Source organism: Elephantulus edwardii, unplaced genomic scaffold (assembly GCF_000299155.1).
Source record: "Elephantulus edwardii isolate Elephantulus edwardi_28Jun2011 unplaced genomic scaffold, EleEdw1.0 scaffold00014, whole genome shotgun sequence".
NCBI lineage: Eukaryota > Metazoa > Chordata > Mammalia > Macroscelidea > Macroscelididae > Elephantulus > Elephantulus edwardii.
The window spans coordinates 5,420,943-5,435,705 of record NW_006399764.1 but is presented as its reverse complement, the minus strand read 5'-3'; the positions used below and the strand labels follow the sequence as shown (position 1 = coordinate 5,435,705).

The following is a 14,763-nucleotide window of genomic DNA, read 5'->3' as shown; positions in this document are numbered from 1 at the left end:
GGTTTGTGCGGGGAGAAGGGTGCAACAATGAATGAATGGAATTCCAAAATCTCTGTAGATGTTCATTGAAATGAAAAATAAACAAACTAAATTAAAAAAAAAAGATTAGCTCAGGATAGGATAGAGCAGGGTTCAAAGCTATTGCACAAGTGACTCAGTAGTACATAACAACAACAGCAGAGTCTTCTTTTACATAATCAACTATTACAGAGGGAAAGCTTTATCTTAGCTACAGACCAAATCTGCACATAGATGGCTATTGCTACGGTGAAAACAGAACTAATGGGAAGGAGTCAGTCTCTGATGTCAAGCCAATTATTTCAGATTGTATCAGAGACATTAATTTAAAATTTCATTATAAAGGGCAAATGAGATATGGTCTCTGCCCTCAAGAGACTTGAAACTAGTAAAACTAAGGCACAGATATGGCTAAAAAGAGAAACTTTTTTCCCCCCATTAATTTCGATGAACATTTACAGGGATTTTGGACTTCCATTTATTCATTGTTGCACTTTTCTCCCTGCCCACTCACCCCCAGTTCGTTCCTCTCCTTGAAAAGCAAAACTCCTTCATTGGTACACAATCCCCCTGCACACCCCAACTTGCCCTAAAATATATTACTTTTAAACTATTCTCTCCCTCATAGGCTTCAATGCAGTAAACATAATTATCCGGTTTTTAAAGAGAAACTTAAGTTCTTGTGTTTTCGGTCCCTTTAAGGAAGTGCAGTTGGCAGTTTGGGTGTTGGTTTTGTTTTGTTTTGTTTTTTGGGGGAGGGTTCTTTTTTTTAAATAAAGAACTTATTGCTTTCAAAAAAAAAAATGTCTGCCTTGAACATTATGCTATTTTAAGAACTATTTGTATTGTGAGGTGTGAATGTTGTTATGTGCCATCGAGTCTCCTGACTCATAAACAGTGTCTCTGAACCTTGCCCTGTCGTGAGCCAACTCTGTTGTTTCTGACGCACCTAAACCCATTGAATATGATTATAAAATGTATAGTCCATTCAATGTTTGTTCCTTTGTGACTGACTTCTTACACTTATCATAGACTGTTCTCAGCAGCGACTGGAAAGGTTAGATCAAGTCCTTCGGGGACTGTGAGGTTATTTTAATGCAGGAAGAGCAATTGGCTGAGAATAGTTGCACAGCGTGAACGGGGTCTTCACAGTCACTGCATTGTCTGTGGACAAACAGCTACAGTTTGCTCTCTGTTGTCAACAGCAAAATAAAAATTAAAATTAAAGACGTGTATTGAGGCATGTATCGACACATATCCTTTATCCATAATACTGAAGTTTACATAATCATAAATTGACTATAGAATATTTTCAACAGGTTAACTGATATTAAAGAAAAAATAAATCAGTTTAATGAAGAAATAAGACAACTTGACATGGATTTAGAGGAACATCAAGGTAATTATCCCCATATTTTTATAATGTAGATTAACAGATACATAGCAGTATCAATAGAGTATTAATATCATATCAAATTAATTTAACTACTTAAATAGCATGGTTTTATTATTTAAATCATTAATTATATTACTCATTTAATTCCTAAATACATACTAGACTTAAATTTATAGTAAAGGAATTATTTAAACTGATCACAAACATGAAATAACTTGAAATTATTGCATTAGGACATAAATAAATTTAGTTTTACAAAGTAATTGTATTTAGTAGGTTTTTTAAAAAGGAATTAAAATTATGTACATGATTTATTTAAAAATATATTTCATTTTGCAAAGTTTTTGCAAATTTTGCAAATTAAATTGGTGTTTTATAAAATGATTTAATGAGGTAAAATGATTTAAAGTTACATTTCCCAAATTATAACTGGTGGGTCTTTGTCGGGGGATGCATTTGCTGGAAGGGAGATGATGACTGCTGACCAAAAGTACTTGGAGAGGGGGAGTTGGGAAGTCACGTTTGTTCTTAGATTCCCCAGAAACAATTCTTAGGTGGGGCACAGTAATGTGTTATTCTGAGGTGGGGCACAGTAATGCAGTAGCAAGTCCTGACCATCCTCACCTCCCGCGTTGGCCAGCAGTGGAATCTGCATAAGGGGCAGGAACTAGACTACTAGGTGAGCTCGAGTTCTGAACCATTGGAAATGGCTGTGATGCGGATTTCAGCCTACAGTGTATACGAACTTAGAGGTGAAGGGTAAACATTTGCTAATCTGTAATGAGTGCAGAAGGATAGATTTTTTCATCGCTCTTTAATCAGTTGCAAACTCTTTAATATACTCTTAAATTATTAAGAATTGACTATATATTTTTATGTGTTAGCTGTGGAATTGTATACTTAATATGACTGAAGAAAATCCATAGCAAGGAAAAAGCAATATTCTATTTTAAAAATAAAAATGAGTTTTACATGTAATATGTTGTTATTGTTAGTTGCTCTTAAGTCATAGACAACTCATAGCGACCCTATAAACAAAAGACCTGAACATTTGTATAACGTTCATCGCTTCTCCAAGTTCATAGAATTTCTGGCAAACTATTTCTGAAGTGGATGCCACTTCTGCTTGTTTTAATCGGGGAGTGCCACCAAACACAGTCCACCACGGGTAACCATTATCACATTTGGCACATCAGTATCACAGTGTTCAGCTTCAAAGCAACCACGAGTTACCTCTGTACAGCAATGCACAGACCAGAGCTATACCATTTAGAAGAATGTTTGACAAAAACCAATTTAAACTAGGCTTGAGGGCTGCAGATTAAAATCACCCACGTTTGGCTTGGTAGTATAACTTTCTATCTGCTAAGCCAATAGAACTCTCTCGTTGTTGTTGTTGTTGTTGTTGTTGTTAAGTGCTGTGGAGTCATAGGCAACTCATAACGACCCAATGAACGAAAGTCCTGAACACTTCTATAACTTCCATTTTTTCTCCACATTCGTAGAGTTTCCGGAGGCAAGCTATTTCAGAAGTGGATTCCACTCCTGCTTCCAAGCTTGTTTAATATACTGTTGTTTGTTGTTGATTGCCTTTGAGTCGAGCACAACTCATAGTGACCCTATGAACAAAAGGCCTGAAATCTCTCTACAAGTATTGACATCTATTAAAGTTCATAGAGTTTCTGGAGGCAAGTTGTTTGGGAAGTGGATGCCCCTCCTGATTAGTCTTATTTAGTCATCTCTTGCTTTGTGGACAGTTGTAGTCGTCTTGAAGTGCCGCTCAGAGTGTTCCTGAGCAGTAAAGATAGTGAGTCTCCATCTCACGTATTTTGGGTGTGTTATCAGGAGGGGACAGTCGAGTCAGTAAGGAAGCACTGGTGTCCTACGGGCAAGAAGCTGCATTGCAATCCTGAAGGCGCACGGTTTGAATCCATCAGGTTCTCCGCTAGAGAAGAGGGGCAGTCTCCTTTTATGCCAGTCGGATCTGATTGGACCTTACACCACCACCACCACCACCACCACCACAACAACAACAAAATAATAATAACAATAAAAAGAAAAAGTAGAGTCTGTGCAAAGAGAGGATGGCCCGTAGCAAGATTACACTAATGGCTTAAGTGTAGCAGGGATTGTGAGGATGGCCCAGGACCAGGCGGGGTTCTGTGCTCTTGTCATGCATAGAACTTCTTTGAGTTGGAGTCAATGTAGTGACACCTGACAACATTATTAATTTACTCACCTGCGCTGGGTAAGTACTAGGTGCTTTGCTTCATGTACATGAGAACTCCTTAAAGTCTTGTTAATATCTTTATACATATTGAAAGTCAGAGAAGGTACCGAATTTAAGTAAGTGGTAAAGTGAAAAGTTGAACAAAGAGTCTTTAAATCAAAAGTATTTGCCTGAGTCAAACTTTTCTGACATTTTCATATGAAATTCTTGAATAGTTCAAGGACTGCAGCCGTCAGTATGGATTGAAGTTCAACATCAAGAAAACAAAGATTCTCACCTCTGGGCCGAATGGCAGCATCATGATAGATGATGAAGAGGTTGAGATTGTTCACAGCTTCAGGCTTTAGTAATTTCTTTGACTCATCTAGTTCTTGGGATGCACATAAGCACCCTTACCCAGAGAGGCCGAATTTGTTGCCATAGGCTTTATTACTTTCCCAAGGATTTCCAGCTCCAGGTCCAGTTGTGTACTGTGCTAGGCATTAATAGTGGCCCTGAAGTCCAACAGCTTCCTTGAGTATACTGTGCTTGTTTTAACAAGTCATTCAAATTTGAATTTTTTAAACTTAACCTAAATATATAATGTCAGTCTGGAAACTACCGTGTGCCCGATCAGGCCAGGGTCTTTGCAATCACTTCCTGTGCATCGAAGAGCTGGACAATGACTAGGGATGATAGAAGAAAATTGATGCCTTTCAGCTCTGGTGTTGGAGAAGAGCATTGAATATACCATGGACTGCTAAGAGAACGAACAGGTTTGTCCTGGAGAGGGTGAAGCCGGGCTGCTCCTTGGAGTCAAGGATTTTGAAGCTTTGTTTAATATACCTTGGACATGTCAGAAGGGACCAGTCTTCGGAGAGGGGTGCCATGCTTGGGAGGGTCGAGGGACAGCACAGGAGAGGAAGACCATCAATGAGATGGATTGATTCAGTGACTGGGGTAATGGAGGTAGGTGTGTCAGAGGCAATAAGTTTGGCATAGGATAGAGGTCGATTTAGTGCTGTTATACATAGGGTCACTATGAGTTTTAGGCTACTTGACAGCACATAACAAGTATACAAAATAATATTTCTTACTCTGAACAATCTTCATTGTTTCTAGGAATTGAGCTATTCATTTCCATGACAATCTGGAATAAAATTGAAAAAAATTCTGTAATAAACCTAGACTTTTGACTAGCTTTCTAGACAGGCTACTTTTCACTTTAGTCTTTATTAAGTGACTTTAAAAAAATAAAATCATTTCTTGACAAATATAATAGCATCTCATTTACATTTTTAAACTGTTAGTGCATTTAATTCTATCATGTTAAATATTTATTAGGCTTTACCCCACATAGTAGCTTTATTTTGTTGATAAATCAGATATATTTTAAATATAGAACTTGAAATTTATTTGCATATAATATATAATTTAAAAACTGTTATTACCTCTTACAGTGAAGAAAAAGGATAATTACTCCTTGCTACCTAGCAACAGTAAGAATTAGCTGTATCAAAGTAGGACTGGATTTAACTTCATACTGTACATCGGGCTGCTCACCAGATGGCACAGCATTTAATCTACCAGCTCCTCCTTGGGAGAAAGATGGGCAGTCTGTTCTAGAGTAAGATTAACAAGTTTCCGACATCCTGGAGGAGAGTCAGAATATATAATCTCCAAACATATATAATTTCATAATAGAGTCGTAGTGTATAATTATTCTGCACTTGAATAATTCCTTTTAAGTACTGTAGTCTGTAGCAATTTGGCCTGCTGACCCAAAGCTTCTTGTTGTTGTTGTTTGATGCCGTCGAGTCGTACACAACGCATAGCAACCCTATGAACGAACGGCCTGAGCACTGTTCGTACGTAGAGTTTCCGGAGGCAAGCCATTTCGGAAGTGGATGCCGCTCCTGCTTCCAGGCTTGATTTAGTCGGGAAGCTCCAGCAAGCACTGTCCACTATGGGTACCCATTACCACGATTGGCACGTCACTCTCACAGGCTTCAGCATCACAGCAACCATGAGTTACCTCTGTACAGCAACGCTCAGACCACCTAGAAGAACCCAAAGCTTACAATCGTTCAAATCCACCAATAGCTCCATGAGGGAGAAATGTGCAGTGCCCTCCCCCCCCCCCCCCCGCCCTGTGTCATTTACAGCCTCGCAGGCTGAAAGGGAGGGTCACTGCGAGGTGGAACTGACTCAAGGCAGTGAGCTTGAGTTTGCATATTTGAGATACAGTGTACATTCATTTACATAATACTGTATACGTCTAGTTAACAAATGATATATTCGTCACAGTCAAGAATTACAGTCAGACTAAAATGGTGGTGGCACAATAACGTTCATGAATATTTGCTGAAGTACCTAATTTTATAAACATATCTTCCAGCTTGTGTATTTGTGTGGAATAAATTTCTGGATGTAAAACTGAATAGAAAGCTGTGTTTATAATTTTGATTGATTTTGCTAAGTTTCTTTGTAGAAAATATGCCATATTTACACAACCACTAGGAATATATGGAAGTACTTCATCACCTATTCTAGGTATTATGAAATTTTTAGTTTTGTTGGTCAAGGTGATTTCTGCAAATTCTAAAATTGAGTGAATGGATTGAAAGGCCTGTGTGTGTAGTAATACTACCATGAGCCACAAGATGGAGCTGATTTTCTGGGAGTTTATGTACATAGACTAAGAGTGAGGAATCCAGTTAACAAAGTCTTTAAAACGTTCATAGTCGTATATTTTCGTAAGTGGGAATTTTGGGAGATGTTACTCACTAAAATGTATTTCTTTTCCAGTACCTCCCCAAAGATTGATTATACAATAGCATTCTATTGTATAATGCAATTATAATATACCGAAACTCTATGAACTTTGATAAATGTCGATAGTCGTAGAAGGGCTTCAGGCCTTTTGTTCTTAGGGTCGCTATGAGTCTTGCTCATCTTGAAGGCAATCAACAACAACAATGGAATCCTACATAAACTGTATAGCAACATGGTATATATTTTACTTTTCTGAGCTCTGAATGAAATCCTGGCAACTTATTCTGTTTATGCTCCTTTCAAGAGTAATAAAATATAAAGCATAACTTTTCTTAATAGGTCTATAGAATACTTTATAATACTCAGAGTTCCCATGACTAGTTTAGAAGCTCTGTGCTTCTGTTTTAGCAGATAAAATAGAATTTAAAAAATAACAGAATAGGTTTAGTTTCACAAGTTTAAAAAAAAATCTGCCTTACATCTCAGTACACACAAAAATCAACTCAAGGTGGATCAGAGACCTGGGACTAAATTGCAAAACCATAAAGTTCATCAGAGACAAACTAGGATCAAGCTTAGATAGCATAGTCTATGTTATAAAGAGACTTTCAGATACAGCTAGAAATGCTCACTCTGGAGAAAACAAAATTGATGAATGAGACCTTCTAAAGATTCAATCCCTGTGCACATCAAAAACGTTTTCCACCAGACTGAAAAGAAAACCTACTGATTGGGGGAAAAAAACAAAAAAAACACAACATTTGACAATACCATTTTAGACAAGGGTTTCATATCAAAAGTTTACAGAAATTCTATAGTGTCTAACACAATTACAAAATGAGCAAGACATGGAAAGAATTTTCACAGAGGAAGATATTTGATGGCCAATAGACACATTGAAGAAATGCTCAAAGTCACTGGCAATAAGAGGGATGCAAATCAAAACCACAATAAGATACCATCTCACTGCAGTTCGGCATTTCCTTAGAAAATGGAACATAAAATTCCATATGACCTGTATTCCACTGCTTGGAATATACCCCTGGGGAATGAGAATTGAGGCACAAATGGAGACTTGTACACCAGTGTTCATAGCAGTTTTATTCACCATTGCAAGAATGTGGAAACATCCCAGATTTCCAATCACAATAGAATGGATTGAGAAATTATGGTACATTCACAGGGATGGAATACTATGCAGGAGCAATGATTTTGTCAATCATTACCTAACTTGAGAGGGACTGGAAAGTATTGTGCTATGTTAACTAACTCAATCCCATAAGGACAAATACTGTATAAGACCATTATTGTAGAAATAGATACCTAGTAAAACGTGTATGAGGATATAAGGGGCGGGGAGCTGAGGGGTGAGGCTGCGTAGAAGGGATGGTAATGATCATGGGGTTGCACAGTTTGCTGGATGGAAGGGTGGTGGGTAGGGGAGGTGGGAGGATCTGGTGTGAGGAGAAACATAAACTTTGTAGGTAAACCAGTGTAAAATTAACGAAAAACATTAATTACAAGAAATTTAAAGAAAAAAATCCACAACCCATTAATTCCCTTCTAATTTGACATTATGTGACAGTTAATATAGTCACTTGCCTCTTTACCTCTTACTCCATTTAAAAATACCAGTAATGCTCTTAAAAGTTGAAACTGCAGATACCTTTTTATATTGACGTTAAAACAGGTATTATAAAAGAAAATAAATATGTAATAATTTAGTTACAGAAGGTAAAAAGCTTTTCTAAACTAATGTTGTCAGATATGCCATTTAACATGCACCTTTTAAAAAAGAAAATATGCCGTAAACTTTGATAAATTGTTGTTGTTGTTGTTGTGTGCCGTCGAGTCGCCTGAGACTCATAGCGACCCTATGTACAACAGCCCTAAACTCCACTCTGTCCTGTGCCAATCGCACTGTCTCTGACACTCCCATCCCAATTATCCCAGTCACTGAATCAAGACAGCTTTAGTTTGCTTGGCTCCATAGTCAACAGTCTTGGCACCAGCAGCCAGGAAATTAAAAGGCGCATTGCCATGGGAAAGTCTGCTGTTAGGGACCTCTCCAAAGTGCTGAAGAGCAGTGGTGTCTCTCTGGAGACTAAGGTGCGTCTGATACAGGCCATAGTCTTCGCAATCACCTGTTATGCATCAGAGAGTTGGACAATGACCAAGGAGGATAGAAGGAGAACTGATGCCTTTGAGCTGTGGTGCTGGAGAAGAGAACTGAGAATACCATGGACTGCTAGGAAAACAAATACATTTGTCCTGGAGAGGGTTAAACCGGGTGGCTCCTTGGAGGCAAGGATTCTGAGGCTCCGTCTAACTTACTTCGGACATGTAGTGAGGAGAGACCGGTCCTTGGAGAGGGACATCATGCTTGGGAGGGTGGAGGGACGGCGCAGGAGGGGAAGGCCCTCTATGAGGTGGATTGATTGATTGATAAATTATGTTACATAATAAAAAAAGCTGCCTTGAGCATTAAGTTCTTTTTTTTCTGGGGTTTTGTTTGTTTGTTTGTTTTTTAGTATTAGGAGCTGGGATCAAAATGACAATAGAAACTCACGAGATTTGATAGGAATCTTAGAGAATAATGTGTTGGTGTTAACAGGGGAAGAATAACTCAGAAAAGGATTATAAGAGTGTTGTACAACCTGAAAAATCCAGTAGGTGACGGAACCACAAGTGGAGAAGTGGTGTGTATTCTGCTGTGTACATTATCAAAAACAATGATAAAATTAATTTATAAAGAAACCCAAACCTGAATGCAAACAAGCAAGCCAAAATAGTAAAAGTTTTGCGGCTATAAACTCTGGTTTGCAATCCTGACTATGTTATATTTTACTAGCTTTTGGCTTTAAACATGTTACTTAACCGTTCTATGCTTACCTCTTAGGGCTGGTGTGAGCATTTTATAAGTGCACATGCAGACACACACCAGAACAGCACTCAGTTTTAAAAAATTAATAAATGTTAACAGTCAGCAATTATTATGAATACTATTAGTTTCAAATTGGTGCTTGGATAAATTTCCTAGAGATTTTCCCCCCCACAACATAGTTTTCTAAGTATCTTTCCCACTGTTATCTTTCTGCGTACACACAGGATAATCTGGTCAGTTCCAGTGTAGAGTACCTTCTGATAGCTGAGATTTCAAATGACATCTAGTCATTGCTGTGCTTTCTCACTGCACATCAAAGGGAGAAGACTTAATTGTTGCTTACTGGTCAGTTTGGAAATTGGTTAAGCAACACTTTGTCTGTTTCATTAGATTGATGGTTGTTTTTCTGTACCAGGAATATCAGCATGAGCTGAGATTTTGTTTGAAGTACAGATTCTTTGGCCCCACAGAGACTTACTGAATTTAAAACCCTGGGAGAGGGACTCAGCAGTTAGCATTTCAGCCAACCCTGTGGTGATGTTGTTATGTGCTGCAGTTTAAGAATGACTCCAGAAAATGATGGGGAGTTCTGGTGACTTAGAGGTAAGGAGTTGTGCTGCCAACCCAAAGGAATACAGTTCAAATCCACCAGCTGTCCCATGGAAGAAAGATGCACAGTTTCCTACCTTGTGATTTACAGTATATACACACACAAAATAATAAAATTAAATTAAATTTTTAAAAACCCAATAATAGAAGATGATAAAGGAGTTTTTGTTGTATTTAGTCCATGTCAATGACCTCTGAATAGATCCTCTGAATTTATTGATTTATTGAAACAAATATTTTCTTAGTTATTTGTTTTCTTTAGAAATGATAGAACTTTTATACTTTTAATATTTTTTAAAATATATGTAGAAGAATGGGAATCCCAGAACGCTTAAATGTGATCGTGCGAAACCTATGCTTGTACCAGGAAGCAGTCCTCAGAAAAGAGCAGGGAAACGCTGCCTGGTTCAAAATTGGGAAAGGAGTGCATCAGGGATGTGTCCTGTCTCCATACCTTTTCAGTCTGTATGCAGGACAGATCATTTGAGAGGATGGACTTTATTAGAAGGAATGTTGCCTTAGGATTGTAAGAAAATTCATCAACAACCTTGCTTGCCGAAACTGAAGAGGACCTGAAGTGTTTGTTGCAGAAGGTCAAGGACTGTAGTCTTCATTGTGGATTGAAGTTCAACATCAAGAAGACAGAGATCCTCACCACTGGGTCAATTGGCAGCTTCAGTATGGATGATGAAGAGATTGAGATTATTAACAGTTTCAGCTAGTTTGGTTCCACAGTCAACACTGTTGGCACCAGCAGTTAGGAAATCAAAAGATGAATTGCATTAGGTAAGTCTGCTCTCAGGGTTCTCTCCAAAGTGCTAAAGAGTAATGATGTCTAGAAGCTAACGTGTGCCTGATCCAGGCCATGGTCTTTGCAATTACTTGCATCAGAGAGCAAGACAATGACTAAGGATGACAGAAGAATCAATGCCTTTGAGTTATGGTGCTGGAGAAGAGTATTGAACACGTATACCATGGACCACCGAGAGAACAAACAGGTCTGTTTTATAGAAGGTAAAACCAAGTTTCTCCTTGGAGGCAAGGATTTTGAAGATCACCCTTACATACTTTGGACATGTTGCCAGGAGGGACCAGTCCTTGGAGAAGGATGTCATCTTGGAAGGGTGGAGGGACAGCTCAAGAGAGGAAGACCTCTGATGAGATGGATTGATGCAGTAACTGGGGCAATGAGGATAGGAGTGTTGGAATCAGACTGGCTCAGAACAGGGCAGGCTGCAAAGCTGTTGTACATAGGGCCGCTATGAGTTTCAGGTGTCTTGATGGCACTTAACAACAACAGTTACAGAATATTTTTATTATTTAAACAGAATCCTTCAGTGTCCATAAAGAAAATTATCAGACACTGTCTGCTTCTTTTCCTTTTGCTTAGGCTTCTTGACTTTTTAGCCATTTCAGGGTGTGTTGTGACATCCATTTTGGTTTTTTCTTTCTCCTCTTTGTAGTGAACTTTTGCTGTCTTTATGGATGATATCCTTCTTGTCATCCCAAAACTCATTGGTCTTTGATAGTTGGTTTGTCAATGCTTCAAATGTATTCTTTTTTTAAATTTTATTTTTATTATTATTATTTTATTTTTGCATGTACCGTCAAATTAACTTTAACTGGTACAGGAGGAGATTGTCCCTTCTTCTTCAGCAAAGCATCTCGTGGATTTGAACCACTCACCTCTAGGATTGCAGTGCAGCTTCTTGCCACTAGTCCACCAGAGTTCACCTCAAATGTATTCTTAATAGGATTTTTTAATTAAGATGATAGACGCAAGGTCGTATTTTGGGTTTAGTGGACTTGTTTTCATTTTCTGCAGCTCCAGTTTGAACATGTGCATGAATAATTGCTGATCTGTTTCACAGTTACTACCTTTCCTGGGTTTTTTTGGTCTGATATTGAGCTTCTCCAACAATCTCTTTCACAACATAGTCAATCTGATTCCTCTTCAGTCCATTTAATGAGGTCCAAGTTGCCATTTGTGATTTTTTCAAAATAGTATTTTGTGAGATCAGAACTCTTATACACTGTCGGTGATATTGTAAAATGGCACAGCCTCTCTGGAAGGTGTTCTGCCCACGAAATGCCCCTCGAAAGAATAATCCGCACTTTTGTAAATACAAATAAGCACTTCATTCCAGAGTATCCCCAGGTGGAGGCTTTCTCCCTCGTAGGAAGGTGGCGAGGGAAAAAGCCCCGACTCCCCCCTCCCCCCACTATTGCTTATATGGCTTTCCTGGGTGCCGCTGTCGGGGCGGGGAGATGGAGATCATGGTTGGTGGGTTGGGGGATCAGTCATGTGGGTTGGCTTTTGACAGGCTGGCTACTTTGCCCGCCTTTGCTCTTTTTGTGTCACGTAGACACTAGTTAATTCTTTACTTTGCAAGGACAGATAAGACTTTACCCGGGGCATTTGTATTTGCCTTAAGCTAAGAATTTTTATGGCCCGCTTCTGCTTCTGGTATTAATGGGGGTTTATAAAATACAAGCTTTATTCTGTCCCCTCAGAAGGCAGTTTGACATTTCCTCAAAATGCTGAACATAGAGATTCCATATAACCCAGCCATTCTGCTGCTTGGAATTTACCCAAAAAAAAAAATGAGAACTGAGGCTCAAATGGATACTTGTACACCAATGTTCATAGCAGTGTTATTCACCATCCCAAGAACATGGAAACAGCCTAGATGCCCAACCACAATGGAATGGATTGAGAAATTATGCTACATTCACATAATGGAATACCATGCAACATGCAGTAGCAATGATTTTGTAAATTATTACCTAACAGGGGAGGGAATGAAGAGCATTATGCTAAGTGAACTAACTCAGTCTCATAAAGACAAATACTGTATAAGACCATTATTATAGAGCATGTATGAGGATCCAAGGGGGCTTAAGCATAGGGTCACATAATGTGATGAGTGGAGGGAGGGAATTGGTAAAGGAAAGGGGAAAGGTCTAGTGTGAAAAAAATGTTATGAACTTTTATATATAAACCAGTATAAAAGAAAATTTAAAATTTTTTTAAAAAGTATTTTGTGGTGAATATATCATTGAAGGTATAAAAATTTGATGGTATTATTTCTAGCCTCATTTCTTTTATCAAGTTCTGTACTTTCCATCTACCCTTCCCTCTTCATTGTTTCTAGCTTTTGCATTCCAGTCACTGATTTTTTTTATTATTATTTTTGTGTGAGTGTACCGTCAAATCAGATCTGACTGGTACAGGAGGAGATTGTCCCTCCTTCCCCGGCAGAGCATCTGGTGGATTCGAACCGTGCGCCTCTGGGATTGTAGTTGCAGCTCCTTGTCACTAGGCCACCAGAACTCCCCTCACTGATTATTTTTAACACATCTTGATCCTTAACTAATCATTAACCTTTATGCAAATGGCACAGCCTTGCTTGCTGAAAGTGAGGAGGACTTGAAGTGCTTGTTGCAGAAGGTTAAACACTGCAGCCTTCAATATAAGGTTGTATCTCAATGTCAGACTCCTCACCACTGGACCAATAGGCAACATCATGATAGATGGAGAAAACATTGCAAGTGTCAACGACTTCATCCTAACTTAGATCCACAATTAGTTTACTCAGTACCAGCAGTCAGGAGATCATGAAACTTACTGCACTGGGAAAGTCGGTAGTCAGAGACCCCTCTAAATTTTTGAGGAACAGTGATGTCAATTTGAGGACCAACATGCGCCTGATTCAGGTCAATAGTCTTTTTATTCTCTTGCTGTGCTTCTGAGAGCTGGAAAATGACAAAGAATGACAGAAAAAAACCCTTGATACCTTTGAACTGTGGTGTTGGGGAGGAGTGCTGAATATTCTGTGGACTGCCAAAAGAAAATCTTTCTTGGAGAGGGTGCAGCCAGAGTGCTCTTTGGTGGCAAATAGGACAAAGCTTCGTCTCATGTACTTTAGTCAGTATTGCTAGGAAAAGCTGTTCCCTGGAGAGGAGCATCATACTTGGAAAGGTGGAGGGACAGGAAAGGACAGGAAGACCTTCGGCAGGGTGGATTGACACAGTGACTGCGGCCATGGGCTTGAGTGTGCCAGCTATAGTGGGGACGGACCAGGAGAGAACAGGGTTCAGATCCGTTCATAGCGGCACTATGAGTCATACTCGATGGCACCTAACAAAACAATCTGTTTAATTATAAAGAAATGCTCCTGCCAAAGTTACCTTGCAGAGAATGTGTGGTTAGCAAATTCAGTGAAGCTTGTAGTGAAAATGTGTTTAAAACATGACATTTATATAGATTCATTTAAACATGGCAAGATAATAGTATCTGTTACATGAATATAATGGCTACTTCCCTAAGAAAATATGAAAAGTAAGTAGAAGTTGATTGATTGCAATGTATGATGTCATTTAATATAACCCCAAAACAAATTATAATCGAGATAGATACGAGATAGAAGGAAGTGTGCTTTCTTAACACTTGTGGGATTGTTAAAGAGAACAGTCTTATAATAGCTCAGAATGCATTAATGAAGACATTCTACCTGGTAAAACGGCTGAACTCATAGGTTTTACTAGCAGAACGATAGTTACATAGATGATAAGAAATGATAGCTCTTCTTGAAATCCTAACTTTCTTGGCGCCACTCTATAGAAAGGATTAAAATCAGCATTCAGGCTCATTCAGAGTAGAATGGCCAGTAAGGCAGCCAGTACATCCGAAGTTGGTGGACTAATGTTTGGGTTGTTTTCTCTTTTAGGTGAAATGAACCAGAAGTACAGGGAGCTAAGAAAAAGAGAGGAAACTGTGGACGGTAAATGATGATCTCAGATGTAAAGAGGCTGTATTCTCACACTGCTGTTCGTTTACACCAAGTCACTTGTCTTATTTGGAGAAACTAT

The 14,763-nt window shown here is 38.7% G+C and overlaps 1 protein-coding gene across 1 annotated transcript in view; it reads left to right on the top strand.

Annotated features, from left to right (window-relative positions):
* Positions 1 to 14,763, top strand: part of IFT74 (intraflagellar transport 74 homolog (Chlamydomonas)) — a 78,959-nt gene that overhangs the window by 47,459 nt on the left and 16,737 nt on the right. The window contains exons 12-13 of the mRNA XM_006881260.1: positions 1,338 to 1,417; positions 14,622 to 14,675. Coding sequence (XP_006881322.1) covers positions 1,338 to 1,417; positions 14,622 to 14,675 — 134 coding nt within the window. The remainder of the gene's footprint in view (positions 1 to 1,337; positions 1,418 to 14,621; positions 14,676 to 14,763) is intronic.